At 46.1% G+C, this 19,042-nt stretch overlaps 1 protein-coding gene across 6 annotated transcripts in view; it reads right to left on the bottom strand.

The window, feature by feature from the left end:
- Positions 1–19,042, bottom strand: part of NAV2 (neuron navigator 2) — a 417,005-nt gene that overhangs the window by 213,643 nt on the left and 184,320 nt on the right. For all 6 annotated transcript variants that reach the window (XM_061167929.1, XM_061167935.1, XM_061167940.1 and 3 more), the window contains exon 6: positions 10,892–11,052. In XM_061167929.1, coding sequence (XP_061023912.1) covers positions 10,892–11,052 — 161 coding nt within the window. The remainder of the gene's footprint in view (positions 1–10,891; positions 11,053–19,042) is intronic.

Here is a 19,042-nt window from a genome sequence, read left to right as displayed (position 1 = left end):
AAGATCCCAAGACCCTATGCAAGTAGGTAAGTGTACCGAGCACAAGTTGCTGACTCTTGAGACCAACTATAAATATGTGTGTACAATAAAAAGCATGGATGTGTAAATATAAATGGTTCCCTCCGAACTGAGCTCCTGCTATATGCCAGGTGTTAGTCTGGGCATCTTCCCGTGTTCATCTCTATTACCTATTAACAACACACAACATAGTAGTTGCTAAGAATTGCAGGGCAGTTAGAAGGTAGCTTACTCTTTAACTGCCCTATGAAAGGGGGCCATGAATTCCTTCTAGGGGAGAGGTTCTCAAACTTCAGTGATGTAAGAAGGATAAGGGTGTAAAATCCAGACTTTCAGACTCTAACTCAGAAATCTGAACTAGAAGGACTAGGTTTGTAAAGCTTCAGGATTTCTCTCGTAAGCAATGACCTCAAAGGATGCTGGTGTCGGAGGCCCACTCACTCATCAGACCTTGAGAAATGATGGAGTCTTGAATTCACGGTCCCACCAGACCGTGGGGCGTGAGCTGTTCACCTCAGACTTAACAGAGAGACCCTTCTGTTAAGTCTGGGACTTGGTCCCTCTTCCATCTCACGGGGGCAATCTGCATACACATGTTGGAGCGTAAAAAATGTCATAGTGGAGGCACTATTTTGGAGAGAGATACCATGTGCTTTAGGACTTTTCATCTCTTCAATTAGACAAGGACAATAATTTGTTTAGAACAAGAGGGAACCAGGGTGTGAAATGCAAACTAGAAAAAATGAAACCTGCCTTTACCGTAGGAGCCATAACCTCCACCTTCTGACCTGTGAAAGGGTACCATTAACAGCAAACCAACGGACCACACAACATTGAGAAAGATCAGAAGGCATTAACTGTTTCAAAGCCACGTAAACGACAGCCACGATGTCAATAAACTCCAGCTATTAGGAAACAAGTCATACCCTGCATAGAAATGTCTTCAACCAACAGAGGAGACAAGGACAGAAAACTTGAACTGAACTCTACAAAAAGGCAGGAAACGAACGCTTTATACCTGACGTTCTCCCATCAACAGGGCAGCCTGTTGCTGCCGCACGGATGAACATGTCAAATCTCTGCCAAGTGAGGTGACCTGATGTTGGGAAAGGATTAACAAAACCTTTCCCTTTCTGCATGAGAATCTGACCTTGGCTTGACCTCCTATCTCTGGTCCCCTGGAAACTTGATAAAGATAGAATGTCAGCTATGTTACTAAACAACACTGCTCATGATGAAAATGACCCTGGATAGTTACACCACAACTGGACCGACAACAGCTATAAATGAAGAATAAATACCTGTTGGACACCACCATCATTTTGGACTTCTCTGAGTGCTATGACTACCGATCGGGCCCAAGTCTTGCAGGAACCCTAGAAGTCAGGCACGTGGAGCTGTCACAGGAAAGACTGGCTCCTGTGAGTAATGAGCTCCATGCAGCTTTTAAGCTAGAGGGACTCCTACACCTGCCCCGTGTGGGTCTTATTGCTTCACACCTGAGCTGTCACCCGAGGTGGGACGGGGCAGTGATGGGCCCTGGATGCTGTGTGGACCACTCCCATGGAACAGAAATGCCCACACTGCCCTGCTAACAACCTTCCTGACAGTCCCTGGTGGAGTGGAAGGGTGTCAGGTGTGGTCTGTGACGGTCTCAGCGAGACCCTGAGCACGTGTCCCGGTGAGCATTACCCTTGCCCAAAGCCACACTCCTGGGAGGTGACAGGGCCAGAACTCAAAGTCAGTTGGCTACCTTCAAGGGAAACACTTTCTGTTTAATTACAGGGCCCAGAACTCTTCTCCTGAGATAACTGTATCCTAGCCCAAGAGTCTGGGGCAGCTGGTACAAGGCCCTGCCGGATGTGATTTTCCCTTCCAGTGCCACGTGAGCGCCCTAGATTTGGAAGCATCTATTTCATCCTGCCTGCTCACCTTAATAGCTGAGTCACTGAGCTCCACTGCTAGATGGTCTTCCAGCTCTTTGCAGGAAACCGCCCTCAGCAGGAAGCCCCTTTTCTTGTCTCATTAGCAACATTGTAGCTAACTTTTCAACCAAGCACCCCCATGACCTGCTCATCTCTGGCCCATACACATTTTTCAGATCTATTGATAGATAGATAATACCCTGCCTAACTTGTCTGTGGTTTCTCTTGATCAAAGAAGTAGAAATGAAGAATAAGTAATTAACAGAGGAGCAGATCTCTGCCCTAGCTTCCCCTTCAGTAACCTTCAGAAATAACTGTGTGACCAAGATAACATCTAGAGGAAGATCACAAGGAGTGGACAAGGCTGCATAGAAGTCTGCACGCGGGGGGATGGTGAGGACTCTGACCCCCATCTCAGTGATTCCCTCAGGTTACTTCCTGTTTCCCTCTAAAAGCTTTCCAGGCTGAGCAGAATTTTCAGAGGTGGATTTTGAGGAACCGGTGAGTCCACCATCTCCCCAGATTGCTGGCATTCTGGTTAAAGGTACCTTTCCTTTCTATCAACATCTGTGAGAACTGATTTTGTAAAGCAGCGAGCAGTGGGACCTGACTCATTAGGTAACATGAGAGACTTCTTTAAACACAATGATACCCTGGTTCAAACCTTTGAGATGGCTCAGACAATGATAGCTTCAGGCTGAAGGGTCATGGTGATGTCACATGTGATTCCCAAACTGAGGTGACTATCACCCATGAGTACAGACAGGTACCCAAGCTCTCCCCTTGCCTGGGGTGACAGCTCTGGAATGGCAGGGGTCCCCTGATGATCCCTACCCCAACACTGAAATGATCTTGCAGAAGTTTCCCTCTGCAGGACCTTCACAAAACATGAGGCTACTAATACCTAAGCCCACACAGGTCCTCCCGACCGGAAGGGTGGATGTGTCCTTCCTTTCCAAACTCCCCTTCCTTTGCTCTCAGCAAAAATCTTCAGATGGAAATCAGGACAAATGATATTGCCTCTCTGACGTCTTCCTCAGCCTTCTTCTTCACGACTCTGAGCACATCCCTATTATACCACAAAGAACTGTGGGGTTGGAGAAGACTCTTGAGAGTCCCTTGGACAGCAAGGAGATCAAACCAGTCAATTCTAAAGGAAATCAACCCTGAATATTCACTGGAAGGACTGATGCTGAAGCTGAAGCTCCAATACTTTGACCACCTGATGTGAAGAGTTGACTCATTGGAAAAGACCCTGATGCTAGGAAAGATTGAGGGCAGGGGGAGAAGGGGACGACAGAGGATGAGATGGTTGGATGGCATCACTGACTCTATGGATGTGACTCTGAGTAAGCTCCAGGAGATAGTGATGGACAGACAAGCCTGGTGTGCTGCAATTCATACAGTTCAAAAGTCAGACAACAGTAAGCACCAACCCTCCCCCAAGCTGTCCAGCACCCAGTCCTCACAGCCCAAAGTTGAGCACAAATGGTGATGAACAAAGGCGACATGAAACATGGGCACCCCAGCCATACGCTCTTTTGCATGACCTGGACCACTGAATCAGCTTCATCTAAACTGTAATTTTAGGTCAGTATCTTGATTAATAGCAGAACATGGGCAACTTTTCTGTGCTTCCCTCTCCCATTCACTAAGCCTGATAAAGAGCTTGCCTTGCAAACCACAAAGTTGACAAGTTTATCAGTTCAGTTCAGTCACTCAGTCGTGTCTCTTTGCGACTCCATGGACTGCAGCACGCCAGGCCTCCCCTGTCCATCACCAACCCCCGGAGCTTGCTCAAACTCATGTCCATAGAGTCAGTGATGCCATCCAAAGACCCTAATGCTGGGAGAGATTGAAGGTGGGAGGAGATGGGGACGGGACGACAGAGAATGAGATGGTTGGATGGCATCATTGGACATGAGTTTGAGTAAACTCTGGGAGTTGGTGATGGACAGGGAGGCCTGACATGCTGCAGTCCATGGGGATGCAATGAGTCAGACATGACTTGAGTGACTGAACTGAACTGAATTGATTCTGGGCCATTTTAGTTCACTGATTCCTAAAATGTCAGTGTTCACTCTTGCCATCTCCTGTTTGACCACGTCCAATTTACTTTGATTCATGGACCTAACATGCCAGGTTCCTATGCAATATTGTTCTTTATAGCATCGGACTTCAATTCCATCACCAGTCACATCCACAACTAGGTGTTGTTTTCGCTTTGGCTCCATCCTTTCATTCTTCCTGGAGTTATTTCTCCACTCTTCTCTAGTAGCATATTGGGCACCTACTGAACTGGGGAGTTCCTCTTTCAGTGTCCTATCTTTTTGCCTTTTCAGACTGTTCATGGAGTTCTCAAGGCAAGAATACTGAAGTGGTTTGCCATTCCCTTCTCCAGTGGACCACGTTTTGTTAGAACACTCCACCACGACCCCTCCGTCTTAGGTGGCCCTAAACGGCATTGCTCATAGTTTCATTGAGTTAGACAAGGCTGTGGTCCATGGGATCAGTCTGATTAGTTTTCTGTGATTGTGGTTTTCATTCTGTCTGCCCTCTGATGGATAAAGATAAGAGGCTTATGGAAGCTTCCTGCTGGGAGAGACTGACTGTGGGGGAATCTGGGTCTTGTTCTGAAGGGTGGGGCCACACTCGGTAAATCTTTAATACAATTTTCTACTGATGGGCAGGGCTGTGTTCCCTCCCTGTTGTTTGACCTGAGGCCAAACTATGGTGGAGGTAATGAAGAAAATGGCGACCTCCTTCAAAAGGTCCCATGCACGCACTGCCTCACTCAATGCCCCCGACCCTGCAACAGGCCACCGCCGACCCACGCCTCCGCCAGACACTTTTAGACACTCACAAGCAAGTCTGGATCAGTCTCTTGTGGGGTCACTGCTCCTTTCTGCTGGATCCTGGTGGACACAAGGTTTTGTTTGTGCCCTCCAAGAGTCTGTTTCCCAGTCCTGTGTTCTGGGGCTCTATGGTGGGGTTAATGGTGACCTCCTCCTAGAGGGCTTATGCCACACCCAGGTCTGCTGCATCCAGAGCCCCTGCCCCTGAGACAGGCCACTGCTGATCCTTACCTCTGCAGGAGACACTCAAACCCTCAAAGGCAGGTCTGGCTCAGTCTCTGTGGGGTCTCCTAATGCACAGAAGGTTTTGTTTGAGCCCTCCGAGGATCTCTGGTGGGCATGGGGTTTGATTTTAAATGCAATTTCTCCCCTCCTACCATCTTGCTGGGGCTTCTTCTTTGCCCTTAGACATGCGGTATCTTTTTTTGGTGGGAACTAACATTATCCTGCTGATGGTTGTCCAGCAGCGAGTTGTAATTTTGGAATTCTTGCAGGAGAAGATGAGCGCATATCCTTCTATTCCACCACACAGATTCTAAATCAATGGCTCCAATGTTATTCAGACATAACGTTGTGCTAAATGCTGTTGAAATCTTATCTCCAGCCATGTCTGGCTCTCCTTGTCTGCCCAGGACAGGCAGAAGTGAACAAGGAAGAAGAAAGTGACACAGAGAATGAAGACCTGCGAAAGGAACCCACTAGAAAGCGCTGATGGAGCCAAACAGCGAGTTAAAAGTAAAGAATTCATCCATGCTTCACAGTGACTCAGTGACAGAGAACTTTAGGCCCACTTTACAGAAGGGAAAGCTGAGGCCTGGAGAAGTGTCTGAGTGCCAGGCAGGAGTGAGCTTGATCTCAAACCCAGGTGCTTTGGCACTATGCCACGGTCACCAGTTGTGACTCTCAGCAAAGTACAAAAATCAGTTTTTAGCAAACGATCTTGTTATATATTTCAGCATCTTAAAATAATTTGCTTCATTTCTAAGACAAAATATTTTTTTTCCCAAGAGAATGAAAATAAAAGTGTTAAATGTGGAGAGAAACTAATCCTCTCACACACTATTGCTGGAAATTATAAATAGGGATAACTTTTTGGGAGCAAAATTTGGCACTGTTAAAACAAATGTAAAATGTGCACATATCCTTCAATAAGCAATTTCATTGAAACACTTGTATATATGCAAAAAAGACACATGAGGACATTAACCTCAAAACTATTTATAACATCAAAAAATTAGAAGCACTCTAAATGAGAGTGACTGAAAATATTAAAGTAAGTTCATACAATGGAATACCATGCAACAAATTTATGAAGAAAGAAAACGAATGATCCATTAAAAAAATGTCTGTCTGTGATTTGTTGATTTTATTTATAAGACTTGATGTGTCCTATATAAAGCATTTCAAATAGTTCCTGGCAAAGAGTAAACATTAGGAAAAATTTATCAGAATGTTACAGTATATACATTTAACTATGATTTAAAATAAGGAAATACAGAAAACTTAAAAATAAAAACAAAAAATGTGATAGTATATGCATGAAAAAAATGTTTAGTCCTTCAGTTCTGTCCAACATTTTTGTGACCCCCATGGACTGTAGCCCACCAGGTTCCTCTGTCTATGGGATTTTCCAGGCAAGGATACTAGAGCGGGCTGCCATCTCCTTGACCCAGGGATCGAACCCATGTCTCTTGCATCGCCTACAGTGTCGGGGGGATCCTTTACCACTGAGCCACTGGGGAAGCCAAAGAGGAATACGAATTAAATGGTAAACAGTAGCTTTGTTTGGGAAGTGGGATTACATAGGGATTTTTTTTCTTTTAATAAATTTGTGCTGCCTGAATATTTTAATATAATTATTTTTGTATTGTAAATAAAGATATGCTTTCCATAAAATGAAGAAAACATTATTATTCAGAAAAGAACATTCTTCATATGCATAGAATTCAGTCTAAGCATTCCAAATTTATATGATGGACTAAATATTTTAGAAACGTATTAAATTTCTGGCAGTGATACCCATTCAGAGGATGTAAGTGAGGGAATGGAAGGAAGAGAAAAGAGATCACGCCACAAATGTTGGCGGGGGGACATTTCATCTCCCCTCAAAATCTGAAATTCTGGCCTGGAGCCCTAAAGTCGCTCAGAGCCAAAAGAGGAAGTAAAGGACCACCCTAAATCCCAGCCATCCCTTGACAGATGTTTCACAGCCAATGCTGCAGACACATTCTGCAGGGTCCTCCTGACACATTCAGGCCAGGCAAGGCTCGGCCTGGTTGTTGCCTGCAGGAGTGTAAATCCAAAGGTAGACCTAAACCATGAGAGTGATAATGATGCAACAGACAACTAGCAGGTTTTCTAAAGCCCAAGGCTCTGCAAACTGTCTTCCAAAGCTGCAAAATCTGAAACCTAAATCTCTAGGAAAACGAATAGGATATGTTGCTGTACAGAAAATTTCTGGTTTTTGGGTATCAACTATGTTCTTGGCCACTCTAAGGGACAAAGTAATGAACTGTGTGAGTCCTGAGGTTTTTTCCCTAACTCAGAAGTACTACCTGCTAGTTTTCTTCTATTTTACATCTCAGTTGATTGCTCAATATAATCAGAACTAAATTCAGTGATGATGACAAAAGAGGAGTTTGTATCTTTGGACAAGATTTTAAGAGGAATGCTTTAGCGCAAAGTATAAAGTGCTCTGGGGTTTTTGAAAAATTGCTCATTACAATTTCCTTTTATTCCTCTTAATCATTTTTTAAAACTGGGACTAAATGTTGAAATATTTTTGTCATTTATTGACAGAATAATGAACTTACTGATATGATTAGAGCAAACTCTAGGATTGGAATTCCTAGGTCAGTGGGTCACATAGAAAAGCAGATGACTTGCTTCATCTGAGCGTGAGAAGCCACAGCACAGTGCTGTCCAGGTCTGACTGACCCACAAGAAAGCTTCATGGAAGGACAGGTAATGAGATTCTATCCCGGACTTGACCTCATTGGAAAGCAGTCCACACCTCAACTATAGCTCCAACCACACTGAACGGCAATTTATCTGCTCATGAGAGTTTCTCTCTCCAAGCTTTCTCCAGGTGAAGAATGATATCTTACGCACCTAAGTACCTGCTGTGTGTTACACATGGCCAGGTGGCTGAGTTATTTCTGTTCCCTGACACAAACTATATTTTGCATGTAAGTCGCCAACTTCAGTCTTCAAGGTCAGATTCAAGGGAGAACACAGGGACCACGAAGAAAGGAGGAGGAAACAATGACAGTCTCTGAAGGTAAAATTCCATAACTCTTTACCTCAGGACAGTGAAAAAGTAATAAAAAGTACCCAGGCCTGTCCCAACCTTGCTCTCCCTCAGCTCCTCAGGGCAGGAGAGGGCTAATAAATGTACCTGGCGTGCACCTGACCCTCCAGCAGTAACTTTTTATCACTACAAATCCTTACAGGATTGTGAGTATGTTATAGCTTCCAGAACATTCTCAGGCGTATTCCCTCACTTGACGCTCCTCACAGACATCCCAGGGGACAGGACAGAGCCGGAGTTCAATTCTAGGAGCGAGACACAGACATGAACTCCAGCACTCAACCACCTGCCAGGGAAAGTCACTAATCTCATTTAGCTTCATTTTCTCTATCAGTAAAACCGAGTTAATATTTACCTCATGGAATGTTTGTGAAGATCAAGTAACATCGTGAAAATCAAAGTCCCTGGCAAATATTACGTGCTCCACAAGTAAATATGACTTTCCTTCCTTTGACACTGAAGTCTTTCCCTGGACGATGCTTCTGTCAGAATCCACAGCCACTGTCCTGCAGAAGGCCTCCCGGCTGTCTGCTCGCTTGGGGCACACACGGCAACCCCCACCCAGGACAGAAGCAGACTGGCGGCTGCCCCAGGGTCAGAGGGGACCCCCGGCTGGGCTGCCTGAGTGACCCTGCATCATGTGGGCCCTGGGATAGAGGTCTGGCCACCAACCCTGCACCCTCCCGCGTGTGTTCCCTCCACGGCGAACCTTTTCCTTATTTTCTCAATTTTTTGGACACTGGCCTCATATCCATCCTTTAAACTTTTTTTATGTCTCTTCTCCCCAAAGAATTATGGAACAAGGATAGTCCGGTCTAGCAGGATGATCTTCTCCATTCTCCCCACCTCCTTCAACCTGCACGCCTCTAATCAACTCTCAACGAGCAAGGCTTAGAGCATTTCCTTTCTACTTTCAGGAAAAGCACAGTATTAACTGTGATTCTGGAACCAAAGTACCTGAGTTCAGTTCCAACTCCACCTCTCACTGTCTGCTGTGACCCCAGCAAGTACGTAACCTCTCTTTCCCTTGGTTCCATCCTTTGTAAGTGGGCATAACAATACAACTTGGGGGAATTCAATGAGGCACACAGTAGGAGCTCAACAAAATCAGTTCTCTTCTATCTTATGTATGTATATAAATGTATCTGGAAGGTTATGCACAAAATAGTTTATACTAGTGTATAAACTTCAGGGAACATATAGACAAGAAATTTTATTTGCTATAAACTTGTACCATTTTACAAGCATATATTGTTTTTGTAATTTACACAGACTTTTAACAAGAATATACTTGGGTATGGTAAAGAAAAGGAAAGGAAGAGGAGGAAGGGAGGTGGAAAAAGAAAAAGAAAAGAGAAATGGTTTGCCTGAGGCAAAAGTGGAGGACTGGATCAGTCATCACTGGTTGAGACCTGACTATAGCTTTAGGGCCCGGTGCAGAGTTCCCCTTGCCTTGTTGGGGAAACCTTCAGCCATGTATACCTCAGCCCTACATAGATTTCCTTCATGTTTCCTCCAGTGTTCCAGGTGGGGGTGGGTGTAGGGGGAAGCCCAGGGTCTACTGGACCAAGTTATGGTGGGCTGGAGGGGTGAGTGCAGGGTTTCTGATCTCACTCATGGTGGAAGGGCTGCCAGTCTCCAGAAATACTTTAGGGAGCAGGAGGTAGCTCTCCTGGGTCCCAGGGGAAGAGTGGGCACTCAGGACAAGCCCTGGAATGATTCCACCCTACCAGGCAGAAGTGCTTCTAAAGGGGCCTGGGAAGGCCCCCCAAGAAGTCCAGACCACTTTGTCTGGGAGGAATAAAGGAGGGCTCTGGCTGTTACTGGAGAAGGCAATGGCACCCCACTCCAGTACTCTTGCTTGGAAAATCCCATGGATGGAGGAGCCTGGTGGGCTGCAGTCCATGGGGTCGCTAAGAGTTGGGCACGACTGAGCGACTTCACTTTCACTTTTCACTTTCATGCAATGGACAAGGAAATGGCAACCCACTCCAGTGTTCTTGCCTGGAGAATCCCAGGGACGGGGGAGCCTGGTGGGCTGCCGTCTGTGGGGTCACGTAGAGTTGGACACGACTGAAGCGACTTAGCAGCAGCAGCAGCTGCCTGTTACTAAAGAATCTTCAAAGCTGTCTCAATTTCCCCATTTCTCCACTGTCTCATGAGACAGAGACTGCAGCAAGCAAAGGTCTGTCTTATTAACTTCTACTCAAGAGTCCCCATGGGGCTGTTTACCTTTTCCCCATTACCTAAAACTTCAGAACTATGCATGGTCAAAATAAAAAAAAAATCATATCCTTTTTTGGTAAGAGTTATATTATCAGAATGCCAAGAGGAATGCTGCCTACTCCTTATGTGTAGCCAAGACATTCATTTACCCAACCTACATTTCTGACTTTTTTAAAGGGTGAGAATCCTCTTGTTTCTAATTGCCCTCATATCACTTCTGATGGGTAAAAACCTATCAGCTCAAAAAGCTTCATTTCTAGAAAATCATCTACTCTATAGAGCATGTTCTATGAAAATTTATTTTCAAATTGCACACTCTTATATTGCTTCTATGTGTCTTCTGGGCCCTACCCAGACAAACATAGCTATTCCTGCTGGAAACTGTGAAAATGTAGTATTTTCCCCGCCTTATTAATACCTCTGCTAACAAAGTTCCTGCCAACCAACTATGTTCATCTGAGCAATTCCCCTCACTGTATTTGCAATCCCACACTTACCCCAAGGAACTGGATCTGCTATAAAGATGTCAGAAAGGAACCCCCAAGAAAGTGGCTTACCTTTCTCGTGGCTGCTTGATGGTGGGGGTGGGGAAGTGACCAGTTTAGACTTGTCATAGTTGTTAAAGCTCTGGCTCCGTCGGTTGTTAGCAGTGGCTGACCCTCCGCGTGTCTTGGCCTCGCTGCCTGCAGCGGATACCCTCGCGGTAGGACCTGGAAGTCTAAAATGCAAAAGCAGCAGAGTAATGGCTTCAGTCTCGGGAAAACTGCAGAATCTCAGAAGAAGGAACTACAGCCATGCAAGGGGTAAAAGAAACTATTCAAGACATCGGATCTGTGCTGCCTTGCCAGTCCAAGGACTCGGTGGAACCACCACAAACATCTAGGCTCTAACAACCCCAGGCCAAAGGCAAAGTATGAGCTGTTTTCCTTTGAGCACAGAAAGAGAAATATATGACTATGTTTGCTGACTGGAAATACGAAGCTGAGGAGTTCGCTGGTGGCCCAGTGGTCAGGATTCTGGGCTTTCAATGCTGTGCCCCAAGTTCAATCCCTAGTCAGGGAACTAAGATCCCACAAGCCACACGGGATGACCAATAATAATAATAAAACAAAGCTCATCTTCCTTTTTCTCCTGGATGAGTAATTTTAATTTTCAAGAGGACCAAACCATCTCAAATTCTATCAAGAGTGCAACATAAAGCCCTGTTAAGACATTAAACTGTTGTACCTTATGTGTGCATCTCTTCTGATAGGTATTGAAAATGGTGTGGGTTTTTTTTTTTTGCCATAATATAGGGATGTAAGTATCAAGAAAGACATAACATGATGGACATAAAGGGAACTGCTACTTCAGAACCTAACACACCTGCAATGAAAACTTATGGCCTGGATGAAAACATTTGTTCAGACATACATTTTTCTTCAACACCTGACAACCGCGTAGACATTACTCTGAGACTGAAGCCCAGCTTCTCTTAAGTAGATAGATAAAATCATATATTCCTTCTGTAAAATGAGCAGGAATCTGTTAGCCTAAAGACAAACACACACTTTCCCTTTAAAGAAAACACTTCATTTTTGGGGTGGTTTGGGAAATAAAATCAGCAGACTAATCTTTAGTAATGTGTCTAAAGATATTACGGCCCATTCCCCAAAGAGTTAAGGCTAAGACTCCTCAAATCAGAATTTTTGTTCAGGGACTACTAGGCAGACTGTTTCCAAACATTAGAGTTGAAAGATGAATAAATGATGAAATATTTAATAATATCTTTCAGCTAAAACCCACTTAGCAGTGTTTAAAAGCCACTGGAACCACAGCCGATCAGCATTAGATCTAGTGATAAGTCTGAATTTTCAACTCATAAAGCTTTCAGCCTTCTCTTTCCACACAAATCTGTAAGCACCAAAGAAGTCTGCAGTCTGGAAGCATTTTAGATAGAAGCAGGCAAACACTTTAAACTTATTCTTGTTGGCTAAGCAAGAAAGATGGTTGTAGAGTAAACAGGGAACATGAGCTGGTGTGAGAGGACTGTAAAATTCATACAGTCAAGAAAAAGCTGGCCCAGTTCCTCAACTGGGAGCTAGGAAAGAAGGAAGGGGGTGAGTTTTTTCCCCCAAAAAGCGGCGGAGGGAAGGCCTCACTTCTGACTACACTAGGAGGATTTACCCCTCTGTTAAGCTACCCCATCTTGTTTGGAGAAGACAGTCACCCCATGAAGACAGGCACAGAGTGGGATGCAAAACCAGCAATATCAGTGCCTGTGTTTGGGGACCAGAGGTGGCCACCTTAACCGATCAGAAGAGGTCCAGCAAAGGGATCTTGGTACCTCTAGGTTCTGATTCCAGTGCAGACAGCATCCTGTAAAGCCTCTAAGATGGACAGTGTTATCTGAGGACTCACAGCCAGCGGTGGAGCTGCTGCGGGGCTCCTCCAGGCTGGACTCGGCAGGAGTTTTTATGCCCACAGATAGGCCTGGAAAAGGATGATGGACTTGTTCCAAGATGATGTCATAGCAACAGTTTTAAGTGGTGCAGGGTAACAGAGGCCACAGCATTCTACTCCAGTGTGGAACTGGCAAAGAACAGGGAAGCAAAAAGCATCGAGGAGGGAAAAGATGTGTTCCTTTCAGAGATGCCAGAGAGGCCTCCCTGCTCTAACCTGGGATTGGACCACAGATTTTTCAGGGCAGCACAGGGCCTTTATGGAGGCAAGAAATCAGTAATGGATGGGATGGCCACATCTCTGAATGAAGTGGGCAATCTGGTCCTCTGTGAAGCAGTGTGATATAGTGGATAAAATGAGCTTTTCCCTTTCAAATATAGACATGATATTGGGCCACTGTTATAATCTGAGATTCATGTTCTTTATTTGTCACTTTTGAATAAGAGTAAAGTACCCCCATGGGATAACTGTAAACTTGAAATGGGACTTAATGTCCAGCAAGTACTCAATGCAGATTGGTTCCCCTTCTCCTCCTCTCTGCTGAGCATAGATTCCTAAAGGAATCGGACACAGTCATAAAGAAAACATGCTATGGTATAAAAAAAGAATCGAACAAATAAAGAAGGAAATAGATCTAAGTTGAAGAAGCAGAAGACAGCTGGATAAAAATCAACACACAAAGAGTTGGAGATTAACATTTCCAAAGAGGCATGACAGGCTTTGGCAAATAGGATTCATCATTTCCCCAAGGAACAACAGAGAAGAACAACTCCTTCATTCAAGTATTTGTGACAAAGACCTTACACTTGGGGTGCCTCTTGGCCATCTGTGAGCTCCACTCCCCAGACTGAGACATCCTCAGTCTTGGATTAACTGAGACAGCTCTGGTTTCCCAAGGTGCGGTCACCATCATCTCTTCCTTGAGTCAGAATCCAGAGGTGCTACACAGGCAGACACATCTTTTAAAGGCTGCAGGTTGTGCCAAGTTTTCTGAGACCTGGAAGAGGAGGTCTGGAAGCCCTTGAGGGCAGCTGACATGGCAAATAAAGATGGGTAGCACCTACCAAGCCATCAAAAGCCACCATCAAGCTCAAGCCAACACATCACTCTCTACCTCACCACCATCACACCCTAGTAAGAACACCCTTAACTTGATCAAATGGGAAAACTGGATGGATACCAAGTAACTTCTTCCGAGTGTCAGAAGGAATCCCTGTGAACACCGGTGCTTTAAAACTTGGGTTCTGTTGTGAATGGGGTGGGACAGCTGCTTGCTCCAAAGCAAGCCCCTCCATGCCTCTGAAACTTTCAGCAGAGTCTGCCCCACAAAAAAAGGCCATGAGTGAATGTGTGGTGGGTGGGAAATAAGGAAAAGAGCTTCATTTGGGTCCACCCAGGAGGGAACCAAAACATCCCTTGGGATGAGTCAATCCACAAACTGAATTCAATCAGACTGAATTGAAAGCGCAGGATTTCAAAGCCAAAGGTGCCCATGAGATCCTAAGATACCTGAGCCATCTGCATGAGGGCACTGGACTTCACAAACTGAAGAAGGGCTACGCTATGTCCGTGTTCCTGAGTCCTTCCTTACCCCAATTCGTATGTTGAAATCATAATGCCCAATGTGATGGTATTAGGGAGATAATGAGGTCATTAGGCAGAGCCTCATGAATGAGATCAATGCCCTTATAAATGAGGACTCAGAGCGCTAGTTCACCTCTTCCACCATGCAAGGTCGTAGCAAGAAGTCAGCGGCCCACAACCTGAAGAGGGCCTTTACCAGCATCCAACCAGGCTGGCACCTCAACCTTGGGCTTCCAGTCTCCAGAACTGTGAGCAGTAAGTTTCTGCTGTTTTTAAGTCACCCAATCTGTGGTGCTTTATTATGGCAGCCCCGAAAGACCATCACAGGGTTCTAGCTCAGTCTTATTTAGATCTTAAGTGGCTGATAGACTCTAGCTGACATCTAAATTACATATGTATTGATAAAAGAATATGAAAGGTCAGAAGTAATTCTGAGAAGGAAAATAATGACCTTGAAAGTTGGTGGATGGTCAGGGAAGATTCCAAACAAAAGCGACCCCAGAGAAAGAATCGGTGTCTGAAATGTGAGTAGGGGGCAAGAAGATAAGGAGCGGAGGGCTCATGCAGAGGGGGGCTTATAGAAAAGCACAGAGGAAAGAAAGGGCTGGCGTGTGCTGGGGTTTGGGGGGCAGCGTGGGAGGAAACGAAGCTGGAAAAGCAGGTGGGGCCAGCCTCAGTGTCACACCATGAACGTTGGACTTGGTCCGGTCCTCCAGCAAGGCGACAGTCATCCTAGAGGCTGAGAGCAAAGCTAGAGCTGGAAAGCAGAGTAGCTTCCAGTGTCCAATGATACAGGCCCCCTTTGAAGCTGATTCTTGTTAACATCCTTGCACATCAGGAGCACTTCTCTCCTGGCCTGGGAGCAGCTGCTGTCTGTCCATTTAGCATCCTTCCAAAGCAGAGCTGGGTCTTGCTCATGGAGAACAGCGGCAGGTACCAGAACAGATGCTGCCCCGCAGTGCCCGACTCATCAGAACAAGCAGAGAGACTGCGGCAAGTGAACCTCAAATCATCCACAGCCTGCCTCATTCAGAGTGCCGGAAGGTTCCAACAGCTCCTTTGCAAGAGGGACTCTGCTTCCTGTGACCATTCCGGGTCCAGACAAGTAACAAAATGGGAGGACACAAATGGGTTCTCTGAAACACACATGGCGCTTTTTGAAAAAATGATGTTTGAGGGAAGAGGTGTAACAAAGAAGCAGAAGGAAATCCCTGCTGCTCTGGGAGCCGGTGGTCAATTTCTCCAACACGTATGTGCACAGCCGAGCGGGCAGGGCAGTAAGACTGTCATTCCTGGCACGTAACTTGCGTGTGAGTTCTGGCTCCATTTGCTGCATGTGCTAATGAGAAGAAAGTGGTTCTCCCAAAAACCACTTCAATGGCCAGGAGCAGAAAATGCCCCACCCGCCCCCAGCTCTCCCGGGAAAGATGGCAGCTTGTATGCCCATGCTAAAGACCTCGGAGGGCAGAGGTCATAATCGGAGATGCTTTTTGCTAGACAAGATGATTAAATGCTAAGTCTCTCAACTCCACAGCATCTGCTTTTCAGCAGCTGGGTGGAGAGGACTGAACTACTAGCCACGCTGATTCCTCTCCACCAGATGATCGTGTAGAGATCAACTCTGTGGGATACCCCAGAGCTGGACCAGATCAGCTGAAACCACCAACAGTACCCTAATCAGCTAGTTATGGTGCACTGATTACATGCCAGGTAGCAAAGGACTGGCAATGATTTTATTTACTCCACACAGCACTATGAGTGAGACAGGACTACTTTTTACCAACAAGGAAACACCAACTCATGGAGATTAACTAATTGGCCCAGGTAACATCATAAGTGATGAACACAGGGTTTGCCAGGTTTGACTGCAAAGTCACCAGGCTTCTGTGCCTCCCACAGATAGAAGAAGCCTAAATACCTGAGGCTCACCAGGGACCCCAAGATCTCTTACCAACACAACACAGTGGTCAGAGGTGGAAATTCATGGAAATTCTTCATCCCTGTACCAGTTCCCTCCATCAGTTCCTTCCCTGTAGACTCAAGGTGAGGCTCCCCTCCCTGCTCAACACCCCTGGTGCCTGTCTAGGTGTCTGGCTCTGGCAGGTATTTGCACCTGAAAAGAGACTTATTTCCAGAGCTCTGGAAGAGGTGTCCAACTCACCCAGAGGGGTAGGCAGGGCTGTTTTCTTTTGGCAAGCAAACTTTACTGCAACCCCTGGTGGTGCCTGATCAGCTAAAATCTTTATTAAGATTGGGCTCAAGGCTAGTGGTGGGAAAGTGGGGGTGAGGGGAAGGCAAGGAGTGTCAGGCAAATAATAAAAGAAGATCCCTTTGGTCAAGCAGGAAATGACAAGAGTGAACATCAACATTTGAGGAATCAGTGAACTAAAATGGACTGGAATGGGTGAATTTAATTCAGATGATCATTATTTATCACCCATTCAATGGACATGAGTTTGAGCAAACTCCAGGAGCTAGTGAAAGACAAGGAAGCCTGGTGTGCTGCAGTCCATGGGGTCGCAAAGTGTCAGACACGATTGAGTGCCTGAACAACAACAATCCCTTTATCAGGCTCATCAGAAACAAAATGCATCCAAAAAAGAAATCCAGGTGAGGGATTCGACTTGCCTGGTGGCTCAGAGGTAAAGAATGGCCTGCCATGCAGGAGATGCAGGAGACGAGGGTTTGATTTCTGGGTTAGGAAGATCCCCTGGAGGAGGAAATGTCAATCCATTTCAGTGTTCTTGCTGGGAAAATCCCACGGATAGAGGAGCCTGGCGGGCTACAGTCCATAGGGTCACAAAGAGTCAGACAGGACTGAGCAACTGACCATGAGCACCAGGACTCTGATAGAAAGCCAGACCTTGGCTTTGGGTCAGTCTGGAAGTCCTGTGCCCAGCACGCCTTCAGGGCAGGGCAGACAAGCCCATTATTCAGCTCTTCCTCTCTTCCCACCCCTCCCTGCAACTCCACCTCCTTCCAGTCATGTCATCTGGGACTGATAAGACGTAGTTCAGGAGATGCGCATGTGCTTTCAATTAGATTCTTTCCCAGCTAGCTCCCGTCTTCTCTCTCTCAGAGCTAAGCACATCGTGGGAACAAACACTAGATTTCAGGTTTCCTCCACGCTCCCCACCCGCTTCCTTTCCTGTGAATGGACTTTGCATGATACACACACACAATGGGATCCCAGTTCACTGCGTGTGGGGGGGGGAGCAGTGGGCATCTACCTGACTTGGGCCTCATGCTTTTAGGGAAAGCAGTCACACTGTAGCCCAGGGCTAAGACTGCATGTTTGTGTTCCCTTCTCCCCAGATGCATACATTGTCATGGCAGTGTGACGGATCTGGAGAGGGGTCTTTGGGAGGTAATGAGGTCATGAAGGTTACAGGGGAATAGCAGTTAGCCAAGATGGCGATGGTCAGGCTCTCTCGCCCCACATCCTGTAAACAATGACTTGGCATGGTTATGTAACAGCTAAGATCATTTATAGCAATGCGCACAAGTATCATGACGTACTCACTTGGCCACGTGCCAGCTCTGCTCATGTATACCTATATAAACACCACCTGATACAGCCCGTGCATCCGCTGCGGCAGCCACAGCAGAATGGAGCGTGCCTGCAGTTCCTATAGCTCCTCTCAGCTTCCCCACTCACGCCTTGCCTACCCTAGGTTCAGCAATCAGCAAGACAAAGGTGGAGCGGCCTCAGAAGAGACAGGAGAGCTTGCTTATTCTCTGCTCTCTGCCATGTGAGGACACAGAAAAAACACAACCCTCTGGAAAGCAGGAGGTGGACTCTCACCAACCTGGTGGTGTTGGCACCCTGATCCTGGATTTGCCAGCCTCCAGAGCTGTGAGCAATAAACCTGTGTTGAATCACCCAGTCTATAGTGATGCGTCATAACAGCATGCACAGACTAAGACACACAGCTATGAGAGGCAGTGATGATGGCAGGTCCCCCAGTACCAAGTCTGGCTAACAGGCTGACTTGTTCTACTGAAAAGCAGCTGCCCTGTGGCTTCTCCCCACAGCCAGCTATATCCTAAGTTGGGCCTCCCCATGTGTAAGCTTTTTAGAAAAGGCACTCAGCCAGAGCCTAAGAGAGTAGGGGGCAGCAAGCAGACCTTCTGCAGCCATGGGTTACCTGAATACGGAGAGATACACAGTCTGGGCATCCCTTTAGCTTGAAGTCAGATTCAATGAAAAAAAATACTAGCTGAACATAATGAGGACGAGATTCCATTCCTGTCAGGATGCTACAAGGACATCACGAGGCAAAAGGCCAGGAGGAATGGTTGAAACGTAAGATTTTAAAAACCAGTATCAACCACCACATGCCTGTGTGCTGTGCTAAGCCGCGTACCAGAATTCACGGAGGAGGAGGTGCAGAGGAGAGCTGTAACGCGGTGGTTACAGTGAGGGTTCTGGGGTTAGATCACCTGGGCTCAAGTCCTGGTTCTTCTGCTTTCTGTGTGACTTCGATAACTTACCGAACTTCCTAAATTTTAGTTTCCTCATCTGTAAAATGGGGATAACAACATGACCTACCGCAAGAAGACTGACTTGAAGATTAAGATAATGCATTCATATTGGCGCCTAATACACATTCAATAAATGTTAGCTGTTGATACCTTTAACACACAGTAGGTACAAGGATATAACTGGCGTTTCCCGTATC

Source organism: Dama dama, chromosome 2 (assembly GCF_033118175.1).
Source record: "Dama dama isolate Ldn47 chromosome 2, ASM3311817v1, whole genome shotgun sequence".
In the NCBI taxonomy this organism is placed as follows: Eukaryota; Metazoa; Chordata; class Mammalia; order Artiodactyla; family Cervidae; genus Dama; species Dama dama.
Note: the sequence above shows the minus strand (reverse complement) of the source record. Positions and strands in the feature narration are given on the sequence as shown.